Source organism: Pristis pectinata, chromosome 15, assembly GCF_009764475.1.
Source record: "Pristis pectinata isolate sPriPec2 chromosome 15, sPriPec2.1.pri, whole genome shotgun sequence".
NCBI classification, from domain to species: Eukaryota; Metazoa; Chordata; class Chondrichthyes; order Rhinopristiformes; family Pristidae; genus Pristis; species Pristis pectinata.
This window is the reverse complement of record NC_067419.1, coordinates 31,183,493-31,204,369: the sequence shown is the minus strand read 5'-3', so window position 1 is coordinate 31,204,369 and position 20,877 is coordinate 31,183,493. Positions and strand designations below refer to the sequence as shown.

General features: G+C 42.5%; 1 protein-coding gene across 1 annotated transcript in view; it reads right to left on the bottom strand.

The window, feature by feature from the left end:
- grip1 (glutamate receptor interacting protein 1) overlaps positions 1–20,877 on the bottom strand; it is a 335,983-nt gene that overhangs the window by 96,239 nt on the left and 218,867 nt on the right. Inside the window, 1 exon segment of the mRNA XM_052029773.1 lies at positions 10,780–10,860. Within this exon segment, the coding sequence (XP_051885733.1) occupies positions 10,780–10,860 (81 nt within the window).

Sequence of the window (20,877 nt, the reverse complement as noted above, 5' to 3'; positions counted from 1 at the left end):
GGTGGGGGAGGAATGGGTCAAAAGGAAAGAAAATTTATCTTATAGGACCATTTTCGATGAGTTGACACCATAGTTAGAATCAGATTATGGTTCTTTGCCTATGTAATCTGTTGCTAATAGCAAGCCTGTGGGATGTGCCCAATAGGCCAAATACAAAGAGAAAAACTGAGCCAAAATCACAGACAGAAATAGTTAGTTTTGATGCAGACATAAACAAAAAGCAAACTACCTAAAGTTGGAGGATTTAACATGAAGTCTGCCTGGATGGAAGATGAGGTGTTGCTTCTCAAGCTTGCATTGGGCCATTGTAACAGTGGTGGAGGCCACAGACAGAGAGAGCAGAGTGATTAGTTGGAGAAGGGGCAGGTATCAAAACTCTAACTCACTTCTGTGGACTGAACCTAGTGCTCCACAAAGTTCTCCTAATCTGCATTTGATATCTTCAGCATAGAGACCACCACATTTTGAACCATCTTCCACAGCGACAGAACAAACAAGAGGCTTGAGAAACTCAGTGGTTCAGGCAGCATCTGCAAAGGGAAATAGACTGTTGGCATTTTGGGTCAAGACCGTTCATCTGGAGATGGTGGAGCCGTTGGTTGAGGTTTCTCAAAACTCACTGAGTTCCAGGAGAATACCAAAAGAATGGAAAACCACAAATGTTACTCCCTTGTTCAGGGGGGGAAGGAAACAAGTAGTGGGAAACTATAGACCAGTTAGCTTAAGGTCTGTTGTTGACAAGATTCTGGAATCTATCATTGAGGAAAAAATAGCCAATCATTCAGAAAAGCTAAATGAAATCAGACCAAGTCAAGATAGTTTGACGAAAGGTAAACCATATTCGACAAATTTGCTGGAGTTCTTTGAGGATATAATAAGCAGAGGCAATCGAAGGGACTTGTTGATGTAGTGTATTTGTATTTCCAAAAGGATATGACATGGTGCCACCTAAAAGGCTGGTGTAGAAGATTAAAGCTCACAGTATTGGGGGAAGTGTTTTAGCATGGACTTGAGACTGGTTGTCACATAGAAGATGGAGAGTCAGAATAAATTGGTCTTTCTCGGGCTGGAAGGTTATAACTAGTGGAGTGCCCAAGGAATAACTTTGACTCTCAATTATTTACTGTTAATGGCCTGAAAATGGGTGCAGAATGTAAGGTATCCAAGTTTGCCAATGACACTACAAATAGGTGAAAGGGCTTGTTGTAGTGAGGATATTTCAACTCTCTAATAGGATATAGATAAGTTGAATGAGTGGAGTTTAATGTGGGAAAGCATGATGTGGGAAAACACTTTAGAAAGAGGAAGTAAAATGTAGACTATTATCTAAATGGACAGAAATTGCAAATGAGCGATGTACAGGGGGATGTGGGTGTTCTTGCCCATGAATAACAAAAGGTTAGCAGGCAGGTGCAGCAGGTGGTTAGGAAGGCAAATGGTATCTTGACTTCTATTTCTAGGTGGTTAAAGTTCAGAAATAGAGAAATGTACAGAGTATTGGTGTTGGATTACTGTGCATAGATTTGATTTCCTTACTTAAGAAAGGATTTCTATGATTGGAGGCGGTCCAAAGGATATTCACTAAGCTAATTGCTGGAATGAGAGGGATGTGCTATCCCAAGTGGCAAAACTCATTGTCTCTATATTCTTTGGAGTTTGGAAGAATGAGGGGTGATCTTTTTGAAATGTACAATATTCCAAATGGGCATGATGGCACAGATAGTGAGATGTTTCCATTAGTGGGAGATTCTCAAACCAGGGAACATAGTTATAAGCAACATACTTACAATTACAACATAGTTACAATTCCCCAGCCTGTAGGGTTGGGGGAAGGGGGTAATGGAGGATAGATCACCGGAAGTACTTGAAGAGGAGGCAGATAGATAGATAGATTTTTGAAAGATTGGAGAATTCCGGGCTGGAGACTGGCACAGGAGGTGGTCAGATCAGCCATGATCATATTGAATGGTCAGGCAGGTTTGAGGGGGCCAGGTGTCCTCCTACTGCTATTTTCTTGCATCCCTGTACGTTCCCACGGCTACATCTTTGATCTGGAGAAAGTGAGTGGAGTTGTTTAATAAGCTGTTTAATATGAGGATAAGATTAGCTAAACAAACGAGGGTGTTGGTGGAGGGTGACTGGTTGGGGCCCTGCTCGGGGAAGAAATGGGAAGCCCTCAGACCATTGTGGTCTGGGATGTAGAGGGACTGGATAAGGGAATTAGAATGCGCCAAAATGGCAGAGAATATTAGAGATGTCATGGACACCAGTGGGAAGGGAGTGAACCGGAGGAGAAAGGATGGAGTCAACGCTGGAAGGAATAAGTTTGGTGGGGCAAGAGCAGGCTGAAACAGTGAGTGTCTCTGGATGGTCCCACTTGTGTATCACAGACCGGGGGAAGAAGTGGGCTGTGCAGGGTTGGGAGACTACAAGGCTGGAAAATCTCATGAGGAAATGAGGCTAGACGGGGTTCAACCAAATGGAGGAAAAGACTGTTATGGGATCAAAAGAGCAGGTAAAAGAATCCATTGAAACACACAAAGCGTTGAAATGGGACGATGGTGCTACAGATTTATTACAGTTCTTTGGATGTGGTGTGGCTTGGCTTGCCTTGCCTCTGGCAATTGCTCGCAGTGATGTACAGAGTTGGCTGGGGAGGGAACCTCAACAAGTGATTCAGATCTCATCATCTCTGCTGTAATCAGTGTGATAGTTGCCAGAGATGATGCTGGGAGAATGTTGGTCTTTTCCAAAAGGTAGTTACCTTGCAGCAAGAAAGCACGATGCAGTGAAGGCACTGTAGTCTTTACATTTCCTGCACTGACTTTATGGAACCAATAAATCCCAGCTCTCTCAAAGTTTTACAAAAGAGATTTTCTGGTGAGCTGTTTAAAGGAGGAATGGAAACATGACATCCTGTTCAGGTAAAGGTACCTCACACCTCATACTCAAAGACACACTTGCGACTAATCAAGAGCTTTTGCAGTGTTTTGGCATCAGCAACTCTCTCGATTCAATATCACAAGGACCATCTAAAAAACGAGTCAATATTAGTAGCAGATCCCTACTCATACACTATCTGTATATTGCTCCCTAAAATAGTTCTGCAGTTTGTGTCTGGTTTACTTTCACTCTCCGCATCTAATAAATCACAAAGTAAAATGTGCCATCTTTCACTTCACTCAGATAAATTGTTCTTTTTCCTTCCTGCAGACTTCTATTTTGACTCAGTGTTGCAAAGCCAATCTATTAGCAAGTAATCTGCCAACTCACTAGAGTGCAACTACTCCTGTTTGATGTTTTTATGTACAGAACCTGGCATGCTTCAGGTGTTGCTTGTGATGAGGTTGAAAACACACACTTGAGGTAAGCTGTTTACACTGGCATCATCAGTGTGTACAAGGGTCCTTTACACTGGATTATCTGGATTCCGGAATCCATTATTGAGGTAATAGAAGGACACTGGAAAATCAAAACAAAAGACAATCAAGCAGATTCAGCATTGTTTTATAAATGGAAAACATTGACCAATCTGCTAGCATTCGTTGAGGATGTAACAACAGGGCAGACATGGTGGTGTAGCGGTTAGCGTAATGCTATTACAGCGTCAACGACCCGGGTTCAATTCTGGCCACTGTCTGTAAGGAGTCTGTACGTTCTCCCCGTGTCTGCATGGGTTTCCTCCCACATTCCAAAGATGTACAGGTTAGGAAGTTATGGACATGCTATGTTGGTGACGGAAGCGTGGCGACACTTGTGGGCTGCCCCCAGAACATTCTACGCAAAAAGATGCATTTCACTGTGCATTTTGACATACATGTGACTAATAAAGATGTCTTATAAGAGGGAACCAGTAGATAAAACATATTTGGATTTCAGGAAGGCATTTGATAAGATGCCGTGTAAAAAGATACTGCATGAGATAGGAGCAAATGAGGGTGTGGAAAATATATTGGCATGGATAGAGGAGAGGCTAATGAAGAGTAAACAAGGGAGGAGGATAAATGAGCCATTTTTGGATTGGCAATCAGTAATTATTGGAGTTTAGAAGAATGAGAGGCAACCTTATTGAATCCATAGATGCAGAGAGGGACTGACAGAGTGAATGCTGGGAGGGGTTATCAAAAATTAGGAAGCATAGGTTCAGAATAAGGGGCCCCCCACTTAAGACAGAGATGAAGAGGAATTTCTTCCTGCTTACTTATTACAACACAGAAGTTGTTCACACCAACTCCCAGCATTGCAATCCCATCAATCCCAATCTCAATCTCCCTCAATACTCAGGAGTATTTACCCTGAAAGCCTGCAACTTGGTCTCTCTCTCTCACATACTCATTGATTCTTTTGCCACTTCATTAAGTGGTACCTGACAGTGGCCAATTAATCTACCAGCACATTCTTGGGACGTGAAAGGAAAGCAGAGCACCCAGGGGAAATGGCATGTTCACGGGGAGAACATTAAAAACTGCAGAGTGCCCAAGGTCAGCATCAAACCCAAGTCTCAGGAGCGTAACACCATGCCACCCTCTCAGAGGGTGTGAATCTTTGGAATCCTCATTCCAGACAGCAGTGGAAGAGAAGTCAGTGAATATATTCAACATAGAGATTGACAGCTATTTAAGCAACAGGAGTATCAAGGGATATTGGCAGAGTGTGGGAAAATGGTGTTGACACCAAGATTGAATTTATGCATGAATTTAATGAATGGTGGAACAGGCGTGAGGGACGGATTGACCTGCTCCAGCTTCTCACATTCTTCTTACACCTTTATGAGATGAGCACAGTGTGGGATCAGCCAGAGACAGAGAGAGAGACAGAGAGAGAGATGAACTCCACGAAAGGAGTAAATGAGTATCCATATTCCTACCATTGCTCTCAGGTAAGCAGGCAAATGGCCAGTTAGAGATTTCAGTCCAAGAAACTTCTTTTATTAATGAAGGATCCATAAGCAGTGGTCAGGAATTTCCTTGGTTCTCCTCTCATTCTGCTGAAGTTACTTCATTGACCTCCACTTTGTATAAAGCATTGCCTACTGAGCAAGAGCAGCTCCAAAGAATTTCCTGGTAAGCGTGATGTATCTGAGGAATTGGTGCATTAATGTCATACTAACCCTTGGCGGAAAAAATATCTCCAGCAACTATCTCCGAGGGCATTAGTGCACCCAGTGGAAAATACATTAATCTGACAAACTACCCAAATATGTTTCTCATTACATGTAAAGTATCTGAAGATTTATGGATTCAATTACACCATCTTCAAAACATTAAGTGTTCAAGCTGGATGAAGGAAAAAGAAAGAGTTCTCCATTTAAGAATATGGGACAAGATGGATTGAAGTTTTGTTTTAATATCTCTACTTGTTATTAGAGTATACTGAGGAGAAATAGTAGAATTACAAGTGCTGTGATTGGTCAAATACTTCTGTTATGTCAAGGATTCAGCTTGGGAGCATGTGGGGAATCAACGCAGGAATGAGGTCAATATCTAAAATGTTCTGCTGCAGTAGTGAGCAGGTTGATAACAAGGTAACATCTGACAATATGTACTTCACTGATGATCGGCAGAAAAGGTATTTGCCATGTTAGATTTATCCTGTATTCTCCTGATAGGAAACAATTATGTAATCTACATGTAGGGTGGATGCTGAAGTAATAACTGTACTTGAACAGTCTGATTATGAGAACAATGATAATTACAGCTGTCATATTCCATAACCTTAGTTCTGTATGACACATAATGATAATGGTAACATTATGATAATACTACTGGACTAGTTATCTGGAGGGCAGCGCTGCTGTTGAGGAGATAAATCCAAATCAAACCCCAGAATTAAGGGATTTAAATTTATTTAAATATATAATCAGGACTTTTTTTTAAAAAAAGATATATAGAACTGCTAAAGGCATACTGCATTGCAAAAATCCATCATCCACTGATGTCTTTCATGAAAAGAGAGCTACTATCTTTGCCACCTGGCATACACTCAGCAGAGCTCCAGGAAATGTGGTTGAATCTGAAGTGGCTGACTTGAACCATTAGCTCAAGGAGGAATCTCATGATCATCACTTTCAGGGGCAATTAGGGATGGACATTGAGGGTGGATCTTACCATCAACACAGATGTCCCACGAGTGAATAAGAGAAGTGATGGAAATAACCAAGTGGAACGACCAAACATTTCAGCATTCAAATGGTCGGCACAACTGAGGATGGGAAGGCCTCGCTATTGGTAGCCAGAGAGACCTCAGTGCACAATCCTTGAAAGGTTCAGCACAAGTAGACAAGGAGTTAAGAGGGCATATGGGATACTTGCCTTCATTAACTAGAGCATAAAATATATGAGCAGGAAGATTAGGATACAACTTTATAAAATGTTAGTTAAGCCACAACTGGACTACTGGTCCCCATACTACTGGAAGGACATGGTTGTCAGGAGGTGGTGCAGAGGAGATTCACCAGGATGTTGCTGGGATGAAGTGTTTCAGCTATGAGGAGAGATGGGGTGAGCTGGATTTACCTTGCTGAGGGGAATCTAATTCAGCGTACAAAAGTATGGGGCATGGATACGGTCAATAGTAAGTAGTATTTCCCCATAGCAGAGGGCATAAGTTTAAGGCAAGGGATAAGGGGGGGATCTGAGGAAGAATTTTTTCACCCAGAGAGTGATTGGAATCTGGAAATCGCTGTCTAAGTGGGTGGTAGAAACAGGAACTCTTACAATATTTAAGAAATATCTTGACAAACACTTAAATTGTCAAGGTATGGAAGGCTATGGGCCAAATGCTGGAAAATAGAATTATTATGCAAGGGTAGTTGATGGCTGTCATGGGCAAGTTGAGCCAAAGGCCTGTTTCAATGCAGTACAATTGTAATATCACAATTCTTAAGAGGATGTGGCTGGGCTTCAGATTTGAACTCTGCAGCTTTGGGCTGTTAATCTGGTCCAAAAACCATTTGGTCATTGCACTGAATTATTTACTTCCTACTTTAATATCTAAAACTCCCCTGATGATTTCAGTCAAAAACACTATAGCACAGGCTTAACTTGAAGTAACTGCCAACAATGCCAGTGCAAAATAATGACAATCAAAACGGGGAACGTTTACAATGACAGCATTTATAATTCAGATGCATTCTCTTTACTGGTAATTGCTCAAACATCCATCATTCAATCCCAGGGGTGCAATATAGATCAAATCAAATGGGATATGCAGAGATTTTTTAGACAAGTGTAATCATTTTGCATGAGCTAAATTGACTGGCGAAATTTAATCATCTTTTAAACAGCCTTCAAACATAGATCAGGAAGGATTTAAATAACTTACAGGACAGTAAATAAAAAACAAAAATCATAATAACTGCAGCTGCTGAAAATCTAAAAAGTTCTGGAAACACTCAGCAGGTCAAGCAGCATCAAACAAAAAGAGTCTTTGAAATGAAACGTTAACTTTGTCCCTTCTTCCACAGATGCTGCCTGGCCTGCTGAGTGCTTCAGGCATTTTCTGTAAGTATAAACACGTTTACTGTATAACCAGAGAGATGGTGCAGCTAAATGAACTGTTGCTTCAGCACCAGCCCAACCCACAGTTTCAATCAGTTTATTCAAGGTGCAGCAGCACAATATTGGTTGAAACAGTTTAGACAATGGCTCATGTTCATTAACTGTGGAAATTGTTATTAGAAACTGTGAATGATGAGAGATACCCAGCAGCCAGTGCATCTCAGCTTACTACTTGCCTACTGTCAAATTACACTTCCGCTGTTTCCGGTGGGCTTGGTTGAAATAAGATAAGATACAAGATATCTTTATTAGTTACATGTACATCGAAACACACAGTGAAACACATCTTTTTGCGTAGAGTGTTCTGGGGGCAGCCCGCAAGTGTCGCCACTCTTCCGGCGCCAACATAGCATGCCCACACTTCCTAACCCATACGTCTTTGGAATGTGGGAGGAAACTGGAGCACCCGGAGGAAACCCATGCAGACACAGGGGGAGAATGTACAAACTCCTTACAGACAGCGGCGGGAATCAAAGACAGATCGCTGGCGCTGTAATAGTGTTATATTAACCAAAGGGAGAGAGAGAGAGATGGTTCAAACCAGCTGCAGACAGGATAGGCCCAGGACACAGTCCACAGTCCACAAAGAAGTGTCATTCAAACTATTTCAGTGATATGGTCCAATAAAATCACAGCTTCTATGGGTATGCTGAAAATGTGGTCAGCCATTATAAGATCAGGCTACTAAGCTGTGCTCAAGAAGAAGCAGTCAGTACATGGGAGTCATCGCTCATTTACCTCTTGAGATCAGAAAATAGGGGTTTGATCGATTTATTTACCTTGTTAATAAGGAGAGTGCACCGGAGGTGGTGGGGAAGACAAGGAAGAGGAAGGCATCATGAACGTGACACCACTTCACCCTAAATCACCCCTGCACCCCCCAAATTATTATTAAGGATATACAGGCAAATGCATAATATGGATGTGCTTGAAGTGCCCCTCTTAAAGTGCTCTGCTGTAAAGAGTAACAGATACAGCATGTAAATAGGCCCACAGAGTCCGCACTAACCATCAACTGCCTATTTACACTAATCCTACATTAATCCCATTTTTTTTTATTCTCCCCTAACTCTTACGAACTCCCCCCTCCCCCAGGTTTCTGCCACTCACCCACGCTCTAGGTGGCCAATTAACCTATCAACCCACCCCGTTTTGGAATGTGGGAGGAAACCAGGGCAACTGGAGGAAAGCCATGTGGTCACAGGAAGAATGTGCAAACTCCACGCAGGCAGCACCTGAGGTCAGGTTGAACTCTGGTCTCTGGGACTGAGGTAGCAGCTCTACTCGCTGCACCACTGTGCCATCCTGAAATATTTTTTGAAATATTCTCGCACTGCACTGGGAGGACAGCCACAGCAGCGTACAATTTTCAGCCTTATTTCCAAGTTATTAACTGGAATTATAAAAACAAATTATTGTGTCAGGCATCAGGCAAATGAGATTGCCTTGGACCTTTAATGAACCATGCAGCAGTGTAAGTACTTAACATGGCTTCTACTCTATCTCTTCATTCTATTGATGCGGAAAGATTCTTGCCCATCCATTTGTCTCTTGAATTCTGTGGTTTGCTTTGCTGTGGATTATTAACTACAAAAGAAAAGCACTGTCCAACATGCATAATAATGTGCTTTAGGATTCTGCAAGGGCTGTGTCTCACCTGCAATGTAACAATTAAACCTTTCTTTGCAATCCCTGGAGCGTTCAGATGTGAATGCACTGTTTAAAAATGGAACACTGACAGTTTCCCAATAACCAAATACAACTTTTTAAAATTGCATTTTTTTTTTAAAGCCTTTTCTGGTTACTTTCTGACAAGAATTCTACCCTGGTGGCACTGCACTATAAACACAAGGCCTACAGCCAGAAAATGTATGTTAACCAAGCAGTTGGAATCAAACTTCAAGCTATAGTGTGTGGAGTACAATCATTCAACAGGCAACCATTGACATGGTCCTCACTCTGCCAGTTCTGTGTGGTAACTGGTGCACAATGGATGGCTTGTATTAAAGGAATTCACACACAGGCATCTTCCAGATCCTAAATTCACACTGAAGAATGGAACATCTGGACAGTCGTGGAGACTGTGACAGATTTGAACATTGCTCCACTCTCATTGCCCTGGGACACTTGACATTGACAAAAGAATCCAGAAGATTTCTGAATAAACAGACAGCTTTAGACTGTTCAATAAAACTGTCTCAAGACAGACTTTTCACTCCGCTGTTACAGAAAACATGGCAAAGGTAAGAATTTTTTTAGGTTTAGTGTGTAGCGGGCGCAAATAAGCTTGCTAGAACCATCAGCAAACCAGTGGCTTCCAATAGGTTGTTAATTCTTTTCCAGAAATTATTAATAGTTAGAATGTGTGTGCTTTCAGGAATAATATGTTTACTTGTTCTCTGCTGAGCAGCTCAAACACTTTTTCGTGTTCCGTTTTCGGTTCACAGCAGCTGGAAGAATACTAGAGATCTCAGTTCTTTTGAGCAAAGTGTCTACAATCAGTAAGACCTGAAACTCAACCAGTCTTTCATAACATTCATGTGATATTAAACTGAGTGTTGAATTTCAGACCTGATACCCATGCCACCAGCAAAAGCACTTATTTTCACCTCCTGATATGCCTCATTCTGGCTTGGTCTCAGCTTGTGATGCAGAACCCTGCAGTCATTGCTTTGCTACTGCTGGTTTTGATCTTTCCACACACTCCTGTGTGACCTTGAATTCTCTATTCTGTGAACCCAAGATCATCCAAAACTCTGCTCTCTATGTCACACCATGCCCCGTTTGCTCTTCATCTCCATGCTTGCCCATGTACTGCGGCTTGTAGTTAAGGAATGGCTTGCTGTTAAAATTCTTATCCTTGTTTTCAAATCCATCCACATCACACCCTCCCTATCTCTGTAATCTCCTATCCCCATAACTTTGTTGAATCTAATAGTTTGCTTGGGCAGAGCTCAATAGAAACAAAGAAAAAATAAAGAAATTCACTGAGACTGATTTGTTGCAGTTGATCCTATCTTTGAAAACATTTGGCCATTTGTCAAACGAATCTAGAGTAGACAAATAAGAATCTTTGAAGGATACATATTCTCTTCAGGAAGAACCTCATGTTTTATACCAATGTTTTAGGCTGGATGCAAACACTCCCTTTTAAGAAGCACCTTTTTGGGAAACAGTGGGAAGATGCAGAAGGGATCATCAAATCAAAGATTAGACCTACCTGGAATACTTTGTCTTCGGACTGCCAAAGTGCCTTCTGCGGCTTTTGATTGGTTTGTAGATTTGGCATATGGTCCTTCATCTGTAAAACAAAAATCAGATGAGTAAAAGAGAAAGGAGAAAGCACATTTTTGTTTAGAAAAAGAGATCAATTTATTTTGTCGATGACAATGCATTAGGCCAACATTATAATGCGGGCACAGTAGTGTAGCAGTTAGTGTAACACTTTACAGCACCAGCAACCCAGGTTCAATTCCAGCTGCTGTCTGTAAGGAGTGTGTACGTTCTCCCCGTATCTGTGTGGGTTTCCTCCGGGTGCTCCGATTTCCTCCCACGTTCCAAAGACATATGGGTTAGGAAGTTATGGGCATGCTACGTTGGCACCGGAAGCATGGCGACACTTGCAGACTGCCCCCAGAACACTCTACGCAAAAGTTGCATTTCACTGTGTGTTTCGATGTACATGTGACTAGTAAAGCTATCTTATCTTAATGGCAAAGCCTCACAGATAAAAGCCCAAATCAGAGATAGAAACAACAGTCACAAATTTTTGCTAACAATTGCTAAAAACATGAAAATACAGTTGGAGTCACAAGACTGCAAAATGATAAAGGAAAATATTACCTAATGATAAAAGCAAACAGTAACACTGCACCTAATAGGAAACATTTGGGATAAAACTAATTGGACAGAAATCAGTTTTGCGCACAATGCCAGCATTATGTTCCACAACTGTGCAGAAATTGACGGCTCTCGTACAAACGCAGAAGCCTCAACTTCCACACAGCTGAGCTGCTGTCAAGTCCACTGTGATCCGGCACTGAACCCAAAATGGAATCCAGCAGTGAAGCACAAATTCCTGCAGAGTTCACTCTATCTACATGTACATAATTCTGTTCTCTTATATCCAGCACAGCTATGAAGAAGAATGAAATGAGTTTTAATAACTGTTGAATGCTTTTGAATATCTGTAAGCGTTGGGAGATATTCAAGCTGCTTGGCAGCTTTGCAATCCAGTTCAACTTGTTGCATTAACACAGCTGTCAAAGAACTTCATTGGAATTGCTGACCAACAATGTCGCAGCACCACAACTTCCCATTGTCTTAACCTATGCTCGACCCTCAATAAAATCAAACAGCAGGCACAGTAGTGTAGTGGTTAGCATAACGCTTTACAGCGCCAGCGACTCGGGTTCAATTCTGGCTGCTGTCTGTAAGGAGTTTGTACGTTCTCCCCGTGTCTGTGTGGGTTTCCTCTGGGTGCTCCAGTTTCCTCCCACATTCCAAAGCCGTACAGGTTAGGAAGTTGTGGGCATGCTACGTTGGCGCCAGAAGCATGGCAACACTTGCGGGCTGCCCCCAGAATGCTCTACGCAAAAGATGCATTTCACTGTGTGTTTCGATGTACATGTGACTAATAAAGTTTTATATATATATAAAAAAATTAATGGTTATTTACCTCAGTGCTCAAGATGGCAGTAGTATTTGCTCCCAACATTGCATTTGCATACAACATTGTTTAAAAAAATTCATATAGTCATTCCTTGGTTTTGAAGTGATTTGCAACTTTGAGAGGATGTATGTGACAAAACCCCTTTGCATTTAGAGAGCACCTTTTACAGACCTCTGCACTTCCAGAAGCAGACTAAAATCAACCAGGTGCAGCAATGGGGCAGTAACACAAGTGGCAACAATTTGGTCAAAGAGTTATTTGGGAAGGATGATCTTAAAGAGGAGAAGCAAAGAGATAATACACAAGAAGCCAGAGTTGGGGGAAAACACAGACTCTGGGAACTGGAGGGCAGAGAAAGTCAAAGTTAAGGAGGATCAGGGCTAAAAATATGAGCATGGGAATTTTAAATTGCAGCTGATATTTGGCAGAGAGTCAAAGCAGACCAGTGAGGTAAATGAGGCTTGGTAATGATGCATGATAGAGACTGCAGAATTTTGAATGAGTTTTAACTCGTGACGATGAAAGCGCTTGGGAATTTAATTATTTACTAACATGAAGTTAATAAACAATGCTGGGGGGGGGGGGGGGGGGGGGGGTGGCGGTGGCAGTTTCAACAACAAATGTGTTCCTTTTGCATGAGACCAGCTGGTCAGGCAAGGTTACTGTTTCATTCCAAGTAATTACTGACCTTAGGGGAAAAAAACCATCTTCCAAGATCTCATGCAGTGAGATTTTCTGGAGGTTCTCAAGGGAGCTAGAATTTCACACATCTCTCAACAGCTGCATTTGAAAAATGTTTTATGAAAATGATATTTGATTTGCATTAACAAATATTTAAAATGACCATGATTTGACTGAATAAAGTGAATGCAAGTTTAGATCTCTTATCAGGAGCATTTAGAAAATGCTGCAAACATTCAGGGAGAACCTGTGGAAGGAGAAACAGTTAATGTTTCATTTATAGGAACTAGATCCCAGACCTGAAACATTAACTGCTTTTCCTTCCACAGATGCTGCCCAACCTGTTGAATGTTTCCATCATTTGTTGTTATTTCAGAGTTTTAGCATGTGCAGTTTTTAAAATTTTCTTTTGACATTCATTTCTGCTTGTGCTTCAGTTAGCCAAATACATTAGAATCAAATTGGAACAGTAGTATTGGAGTTTGCTCCCCATATTTCAGCAAAATATATTTTTGAATGAATTTGGGGTGCTAACCCAGAGCCAAAAGAATCCATTTTCTTCCTTCATGACAGATGGCAAGGGAAATTCCAGGATTTCTCATGTAACCAGTTTACAAGAGTGAAACAGTTTACAACAGTGTTTCACCTTTCAGAGTCAGGAGTTGGAGCCAGATTTGGAGCAGGAGCTTTGAAAAGAAGTTAGTCTCTATGCGTGTGCTTGTGAGTTTCACCTTGCAAGAGTCTACAAGAGGCACATTTGCAAACTGTTCATAGTTGATTGGCTAATTAACAGTAGCAAATAAAAGGTAGGTATAAGCAGAGTGGCCATTGTGGGGTACTGAGGATTTGGCAAGAGGAGGTGGAGGTTAAGATAGTTTCTTTCTTTCTTTGCTTTTCCCTTTAGTACCAGGCCAGAGTAGTTAGAATGGCTCCAGGGTCAGTGGTGTGTTCATCCAGTTTCCCTGATAACTAATGTCTGGATGAGGTGCATCCAGCTGCAGCTCCTTACAGACCACGTTAGGGAACTGAAACTGCAGCTGGATGACCTTCGGCTCCTACAGAAGAATGAGGAGTTCATAGATAACAGCTACAGGGAGGCAGTCACTCCTCAGCTGCAGGAGGCAGGTAGCTGGGTGACTGTCAGGAGAAGGATGGAGAATACGCATATAGTGCAGAGTACCCCTGTGGCCGTTCCCCTCAATAACAGGTATACCGCTTTGGATACTGTTTTTGTGGGGGGGGGGCGACTTACTAGGGGAAAGCCGCACTGACCAGGTCTTTGGCACTGAGCCTGGTGTTGTGTGGCGCAGAAGGGAATGGGGGGGGGGGGGGGGGGGGAGAAGAGGAGAACAGTAGTGATAGGGGATTCCCATGGTAAGGGGGGCAGACAGGAGATACTTTGGACGTGAAAAGAGACTCCCGGATGGTATGTTGCTCCCAGGTGCCAGGGTCAGGGACGTCTCGGGATCAGGTCCACAGCATTCTGAAGGGGGAGGGCAAAAAGCCAGAGGTCTTGGTTACATATTAGTACCAATGACATACATTAGGTAGGAAAAGAAGAGGTCCTGAAGAGGGAATATAGGGGAGCTAGGTAGGAAACTAAAAAGCAGGACCTCAAGGATAGTAATCTCTGGATTGCTGCCTGTGCTACACGCCAGTGAGGGTAAGAATAGGTTGACTTGGCAGATGAATGCGTGGCTGAGGAATTGGTGCAGGGGGCAGAGTTTCAGATTTGTTGATCATTGGGATCCCTTCTGGGGAAGGTACGACCTGTACAAAAGGGCCAGGTTACACCTAAAGTGGAGGGGACCAATATTCTTGCGGGCAAGTTTGCTAGAACTGTTGGGGAGGATTTAAACTAGTTTGGCAGGGGGATGGGAACCAGAGTGATAGGTCAGAGCTTGGTGCATTTAGTGTACAAGTAGATGCAGAGTGCAGAAAGACTATGGGGAAGGACAAGCATTTGAAAGGGCAAAACTGCAGTCAGTTGGATGGGCTGAAGTGTGTCTACTTCAATGCGAGAAATATCAGGAACAAGGCTGATGACCTTAGAGCGTGGATAAGCACGTGGAACTATGACATGGTGGCTATTACAGAGACTTGGCTGTCACAAGGGCAGGAATGGCTGTTGGATCTTACGGTGTTTATAAGTTTCAAGTGGGACAGGGACAGAGGTAAAAGAGGTTGGGAGTGGCTTTGCTGATCAGGGATAGTGTCACAGCTGTAGAAAGCTGTGGAGGGATTGTCTACTGTGTCAGTGTGGGTGGAAGTCAGAAACAGGAAGGGAACAATCACTCTATTGAGAGTATTCTACAGACCACACCCCCCCCCCCCACCCCAAAATAGCAGCAGAGACACTGAGGAGCAAATCAGGAGGCAGATTTTGGAGAGGTGCAACAACAAGAGTTGTTGTCATGGGTGATTTCAACTTCCCTAATATTGAGTGGCACCTCCTTAGTGTAAAGGGGATAGATGGGGCAGAGTTCGTCAGGTGTGTCTAGGAAGGATTCCTGACAGTATGTGGACAGGCTGACTAGAGGAGAGGCCTTACTGGACCTGGTACTAGGCAATGAGCCTGATCAGGTTTCAGATCTCTTGGTGGGAGAGCATTTTGGAGACAGTGACCAGAACTCCTTGACCCTTACCGTAGCCTTGGAGAGGGATAGGAGCAGGCGATATGGGAAAGAATTATGATGCTATTGGGCAGGAACTTTGGAGTATAAATTGGGAACAGATATTCTTGGAGAAGTGCACATTGGAAATGTGGAGGTTGTTTAGGGAGTACTTGCATGGGCTTCTGGATAGGTTTGTCCCATTAAGGCAGAGTAAGGAAGGTAGAGTGAAGGAACCATGACTAACAAGAGACATAGAATATCTTGCCAAGAGGAAGAAAGAAACTTACCTGAGGTTTAGAAAGCAAGGATCAGACAGGGCCCTGGAGAGTTACAAGGTAGCCAGGAGGGAGCTTAAGAATGGACTTAGGAGAGCTAGAAAGGGGCATGAGAAGGCTTTGGCAAGCAGGATTAAAGAAAACCCCAAGGCATTCTACACATATGTGAAGAATAGGAGGATGACTAGAGTGAGGGTAGGACTGATCAGGGATAACAGGAAACTTGTGCCTGGAGTCTGAAGAGGTAGGGGAGGTCCTAAATGAAAACTTCGCTTCAGTATTCACCAGTGAGACAGACCATGACGTTTGTGAGGATGGTGTACAACAGGCTGATACTCTAGTGCATGCTGATGTGAGGAAAAAGGATGTGCTGGAATTTTTGAAAAACATTAAGATAGGTAAGTCACTGGGGCTGGATGAGATATATCCAAGGTTATTATGGGAAGCGAGGGAAGAGATTGCTGTGCCCTCTTATACATACAGAGTTTAGTAGAATGGTGGTGTCATGACAACAACCTTTCCCTCAATATCAACAAAACAAAAGAGCTGGTCATTGACTTCAGGAAAGGGGACGGTGTACATGCACCTGTCTACATTGATGGTGCCGAGGTCGAGAGCTTCAAGTTCCTGGGAGTGAACATCACCAACTGCCTGTCCTGGTCAAATCATCTAGATGCCATGGCCAAGAAAGCTCACCAGCACCTCTACTTCCTCAGGAGGCTAAAGAAATTTGATTTGTCCCCTTTGACTCTCACCTACTTTTACAGATGCACCATAGAAAGCATCCTATCTGGATGTATCAAAGCTTGGTATGGCAACTGCTCTGCCCAGGACCACAAGAAACTGCAGAGAGTTGTGGATACAGCCCAGCACATCACGGACACCAGCCTCCCCTCCTTGGACTCTGTCTTTACCTCTTGCTGTCTTGGTGAAGTAGCCAGCATAATCAAAGACCCCACCCACCCAGGACATTCTCTCTTCTCTCCTCTTCCATCGGGTAGAAGATACAGGAGCCTGAGGGCACGTACCACCAGACACAAGGACAGCTTCTACCCCACTGTGATAAGACTATTGAATGGTTCCCTTATACAATGAGATGGACTATGACTTCACGATCTACCTTGTTGTGACCTTGCACTTTATTGCACTGCACTTTCTCTGTAGCTGTGACACTTTACTCTGTACTGTTATTGTTCTTACCTGTACTACATCAATGCACTCTGTACTAACTCAATGTAACTGCACTGTGTAATGAATTGACCTGTATGATCAGTATGCAAGACAAGTTTTTCACTATACCTCGGTACAAGTGACAATAATAAACCAATACCAATACCTTAGCGATGATCTTTGCATCGTCACTGATCACAGGAGTAGTGCCAGATAATTGGAGGGTTGCAAATGTTGTTCCTCTTTTTTTTAAAGAAAGGGAGTAGGGATATTCCAGGAATTACAGGCCAGTGAGTCTTACTTCAGTGGTGGGCAAATTACTGGAGAAGATTCTTAGAGACAGGATTTATGGGCATTTGGAGAAGCATAGGCTGATTAAGGGCAGTCAGCATGGCTTTATGAGGGGCAGGTCGTGCCTCACGAGCCTGATTGAATTCTTTGAGGATGTGACAAAGCACATTAATAAAGGTGGTACAGCAGTGGATGTGATGATCTTACTAAGGCAGTTAATAAGGTTCCTCATGGAAGGCTCATTCAGAAAGTCAGGAGGCATGGGATCCAGGGAAACTTGGCTGTGTGGATTTGGAATCGGCTCACCCATAGAAGACAGAGGGTGGTTGTAGATGGAGCGTATTCTGCCTGCAGGTCAGTGACCAGTGGTGTTCCACAGGGATCTGTTCTGGGACCCCTGCTCTTAGTGATTTTTATAAATGACTTGGATGAGGACGTGGTACGTTTGCAGATAACACAAAGCTTGGTGGTGTTGTTGATAATGTAGAAGGTTGCTGTAGGTTACAACAGGACATTGATAGGATGTAGAGCTGGGCTGAGAAGTGGCAGATGGAGTTCAACCTGGAAAAATGTGAAGTGATACACGTTGGAAGATCAAATATGAAGGCAGAATACAAGGTTAATGGCAGGACTCTTAGCAGTGTGGAGGAACAGAGGGATCTTGAGGTCCACGTCCATAAGGTTGCTGTCCAGGTTGATAGGGTTGTTAAGAAGGTGCATGGTGTGTTGGCCTTCATTAGTTGGGGTATTGAGTTCAAGAGCTGCGAGGTAATGTTGCAGCTCTATAAAACTCTGGTTAGATCACACTTGGAGTATTGTGTTCAGTTCTGGTCACCTCATTATAGGAAGGATGTGGAAGCTTTAGAGAGGGTGCAGAGGAGATTTACCAGGATGCTGCTTGGATTGGAGAGAATGTCTTAGGAGGATAAGTTGAGTGAGCTGGGGCTTTTCTCTTGGGAGAGGAGGAGGATGAGAGGTACAAGGTGATAATAGGCAATAGATTGAGTGGACAGTCAGAGACTTTTTCCCCCAAGGTGAAAATGGCTCACACGAGGGGGCATAATTTTAAGGTGATTGGAGGAAGGTAGAAGAGGGATGTCAGAGGCAAGTTTTTTTTACACACAGAGAGTGGTGGGTGTGTGGAATGCACTGCCGGCAGAGGTGGTGGAGACAGATATATTAGGGACACTTAAGAGACTCTTAGATAGCCACATGAATGATAGAAAAATGGAGGGCTATGTGGGAGGGAAGGGTTAGATAGATCTTCAGCACAACATCATGGGCTGAAGGGCCTGTACTGTGCTGTGCTGTAATGTTCTATGTTCAACAGCTAACTTGGCACTGGGTTGAAACCAATGATTATTTTGTACAATTGCTTCAGGCAAATACCACCTTAGCCAAACAAGCCAGTGGGGAACTGACTGATCCAGTTTTAATAAAAGATCAAAGTGTTGTACAATTCTCCACTTGAATAAAGCCAAATTGTTTGTGGCATTAATTAATGAATCACATCATTACAATCTACTGCTGTACCCAATTATACCAAATCCTCGTTATCCACTGACCTTACAAATACATGGAACCACATACTCGCTAGGTCAGCTGTGTATCACTGGGAGTGCTAGTACAGATAGCATATTTCTTCTGAGCCTTCTCCTATATTCTGTGATGTATCCCATTTGTCATGAGATGGATTGCATTTGATGTCTTGTTCTAGCAAGTTATGAAATGTCAATGGTTGGTATGTAGCTGGAGCCAGGGTCAGGAACGTGGGCAGGTTTGCAATCACCAGAGTTTGTGTCAGTTTTGACAAGCTGAAACTTAATTGGAAGTTATTATATCCACAAAGGGGTTGACCACAGTACGACATTGCAGCCTGACTGCCAAAACCAATGGCCTTGCTGGTATCTGCCTGTTTTATTATCAGTGGGAAGTACTCCATCCCTCACAAACGATGAGGATTTAGTATATACAGTGAAATACAAGAGGTCATTGAAGGGTTAATGGAGGATCAGAAGCTACCGAACAGAGGCAGACATTTGAACGCCCAGTTATTCAATTGATCATTTGAAGTGCAGTACATAATGAGTATATTTAATCACTTAACATGTTTGAAGTGTTGTGTACATGTCTATGGCAAAGTACAAGGTAAAATATTACAAACTGGTCTGATTTACTGCTTGTCAATATTACAGTGGTCTGAAGCAGCTTTTTGCTGAACTGTCTCTCCTCATCAATCCTCATGTCCGATTGAGAATGAATAGCTCACCAACACAGTTCTGCTGGGTAGAATTAGGCATTCAAAGAGGTAACTTTGCTCCAGGTATCATTACTCCTTTACATTAATGATACCTGGAGTAAAGTTAATTTTAATTTAGATTAAGTGCTATAGAAGTGGGGCTAAAGCAGACAAGGGTAAAAATTAACATAATACATCCATTTGACAAATTAAAAATTGGAGCCAAATGTTCCAATTTAGTGGCAAGGCTGTCTGTGTCAATATTGTTCACAAAATTAAATGCACAACGTCCATGTTTTAATAGAGATGAAAATTAGGAACTAAATACAAATGTGCTTCATTGATTTGATCACTTATCATGACATGAAGTGGCCATTTAAATCAAAGGTCCACACTGGCTCCAAACACAGCAATCCCAACAGTCCCATTTCCCCCTTCATAGTACCCTATGGTTCTGAAACTTATTCTTCCCTATGGGTTCATCAGTTCCTCTTTAATTCTCTTCCATTTATCTACACTAATCTACAGCAGCCAAGTAGCCTACAGTATCCAGAGGAAGCTCAGGGTGACCCTGTAAACTCCGCAGAGCGCATGAGGTCAGGATCAAACCCAGGTCCCTGCAGCTATGAATCAGCAGTTAACTGCTGAGCCATGGCGCCACTCTTCCAGAGGATGCCTAATGGCCTCAGCCATTGCTGTTCTCTTGATGTGTGCTCAGACCAGAGCCCCACTTTCCATTGAACCTTTGGTCCTTCACTTCAAGTATTTACTCAGCAACGAAAACAATAATTGACTGACAACAGCACAAAATGAGGCCCATCAGCTCTTCACCAGAGGGCCTGTTTCTGTGCTGAATGACTCTAAGACCATGAGAACCATTCTTTGATGATAAGCGGCAATGTAAACTGGGCAGCACAATGAAGCTGAGTGACCTTGTTAATAAAGCTAGACAGTATGCTGGATACAAGGAATATTCTTTGATTCCTTAAAGGTCTGTATTACTGGAAAACTTTGTTAAGCAAAATTTTACAAATTAAAAAGGCTGGGCAAAATACAGAGTATTTTGGTACAGTGTATTTCAATACATAGACAGCGTGAACACTACGCATTATAGTGAAAAATAGCTCGAAGATAAATACCCCATAAAAGCAATGGCATTATAGCAAATGTTTGTAAATTGAACACTTGTAAATCAAGGAATTACAATATATATCTGGAAAGATACAAATGTTGCAAATTGATTCACTCAAGCTGCTATGTTTATGTGCTGGATCTACTACCAACAAGTAGTTATTTTCAGACATTTTGCATTTAAAAATGTAAATCTTCCAACATTGTACAAATATTTTAATCATCAATACCAATTACTTGTTCT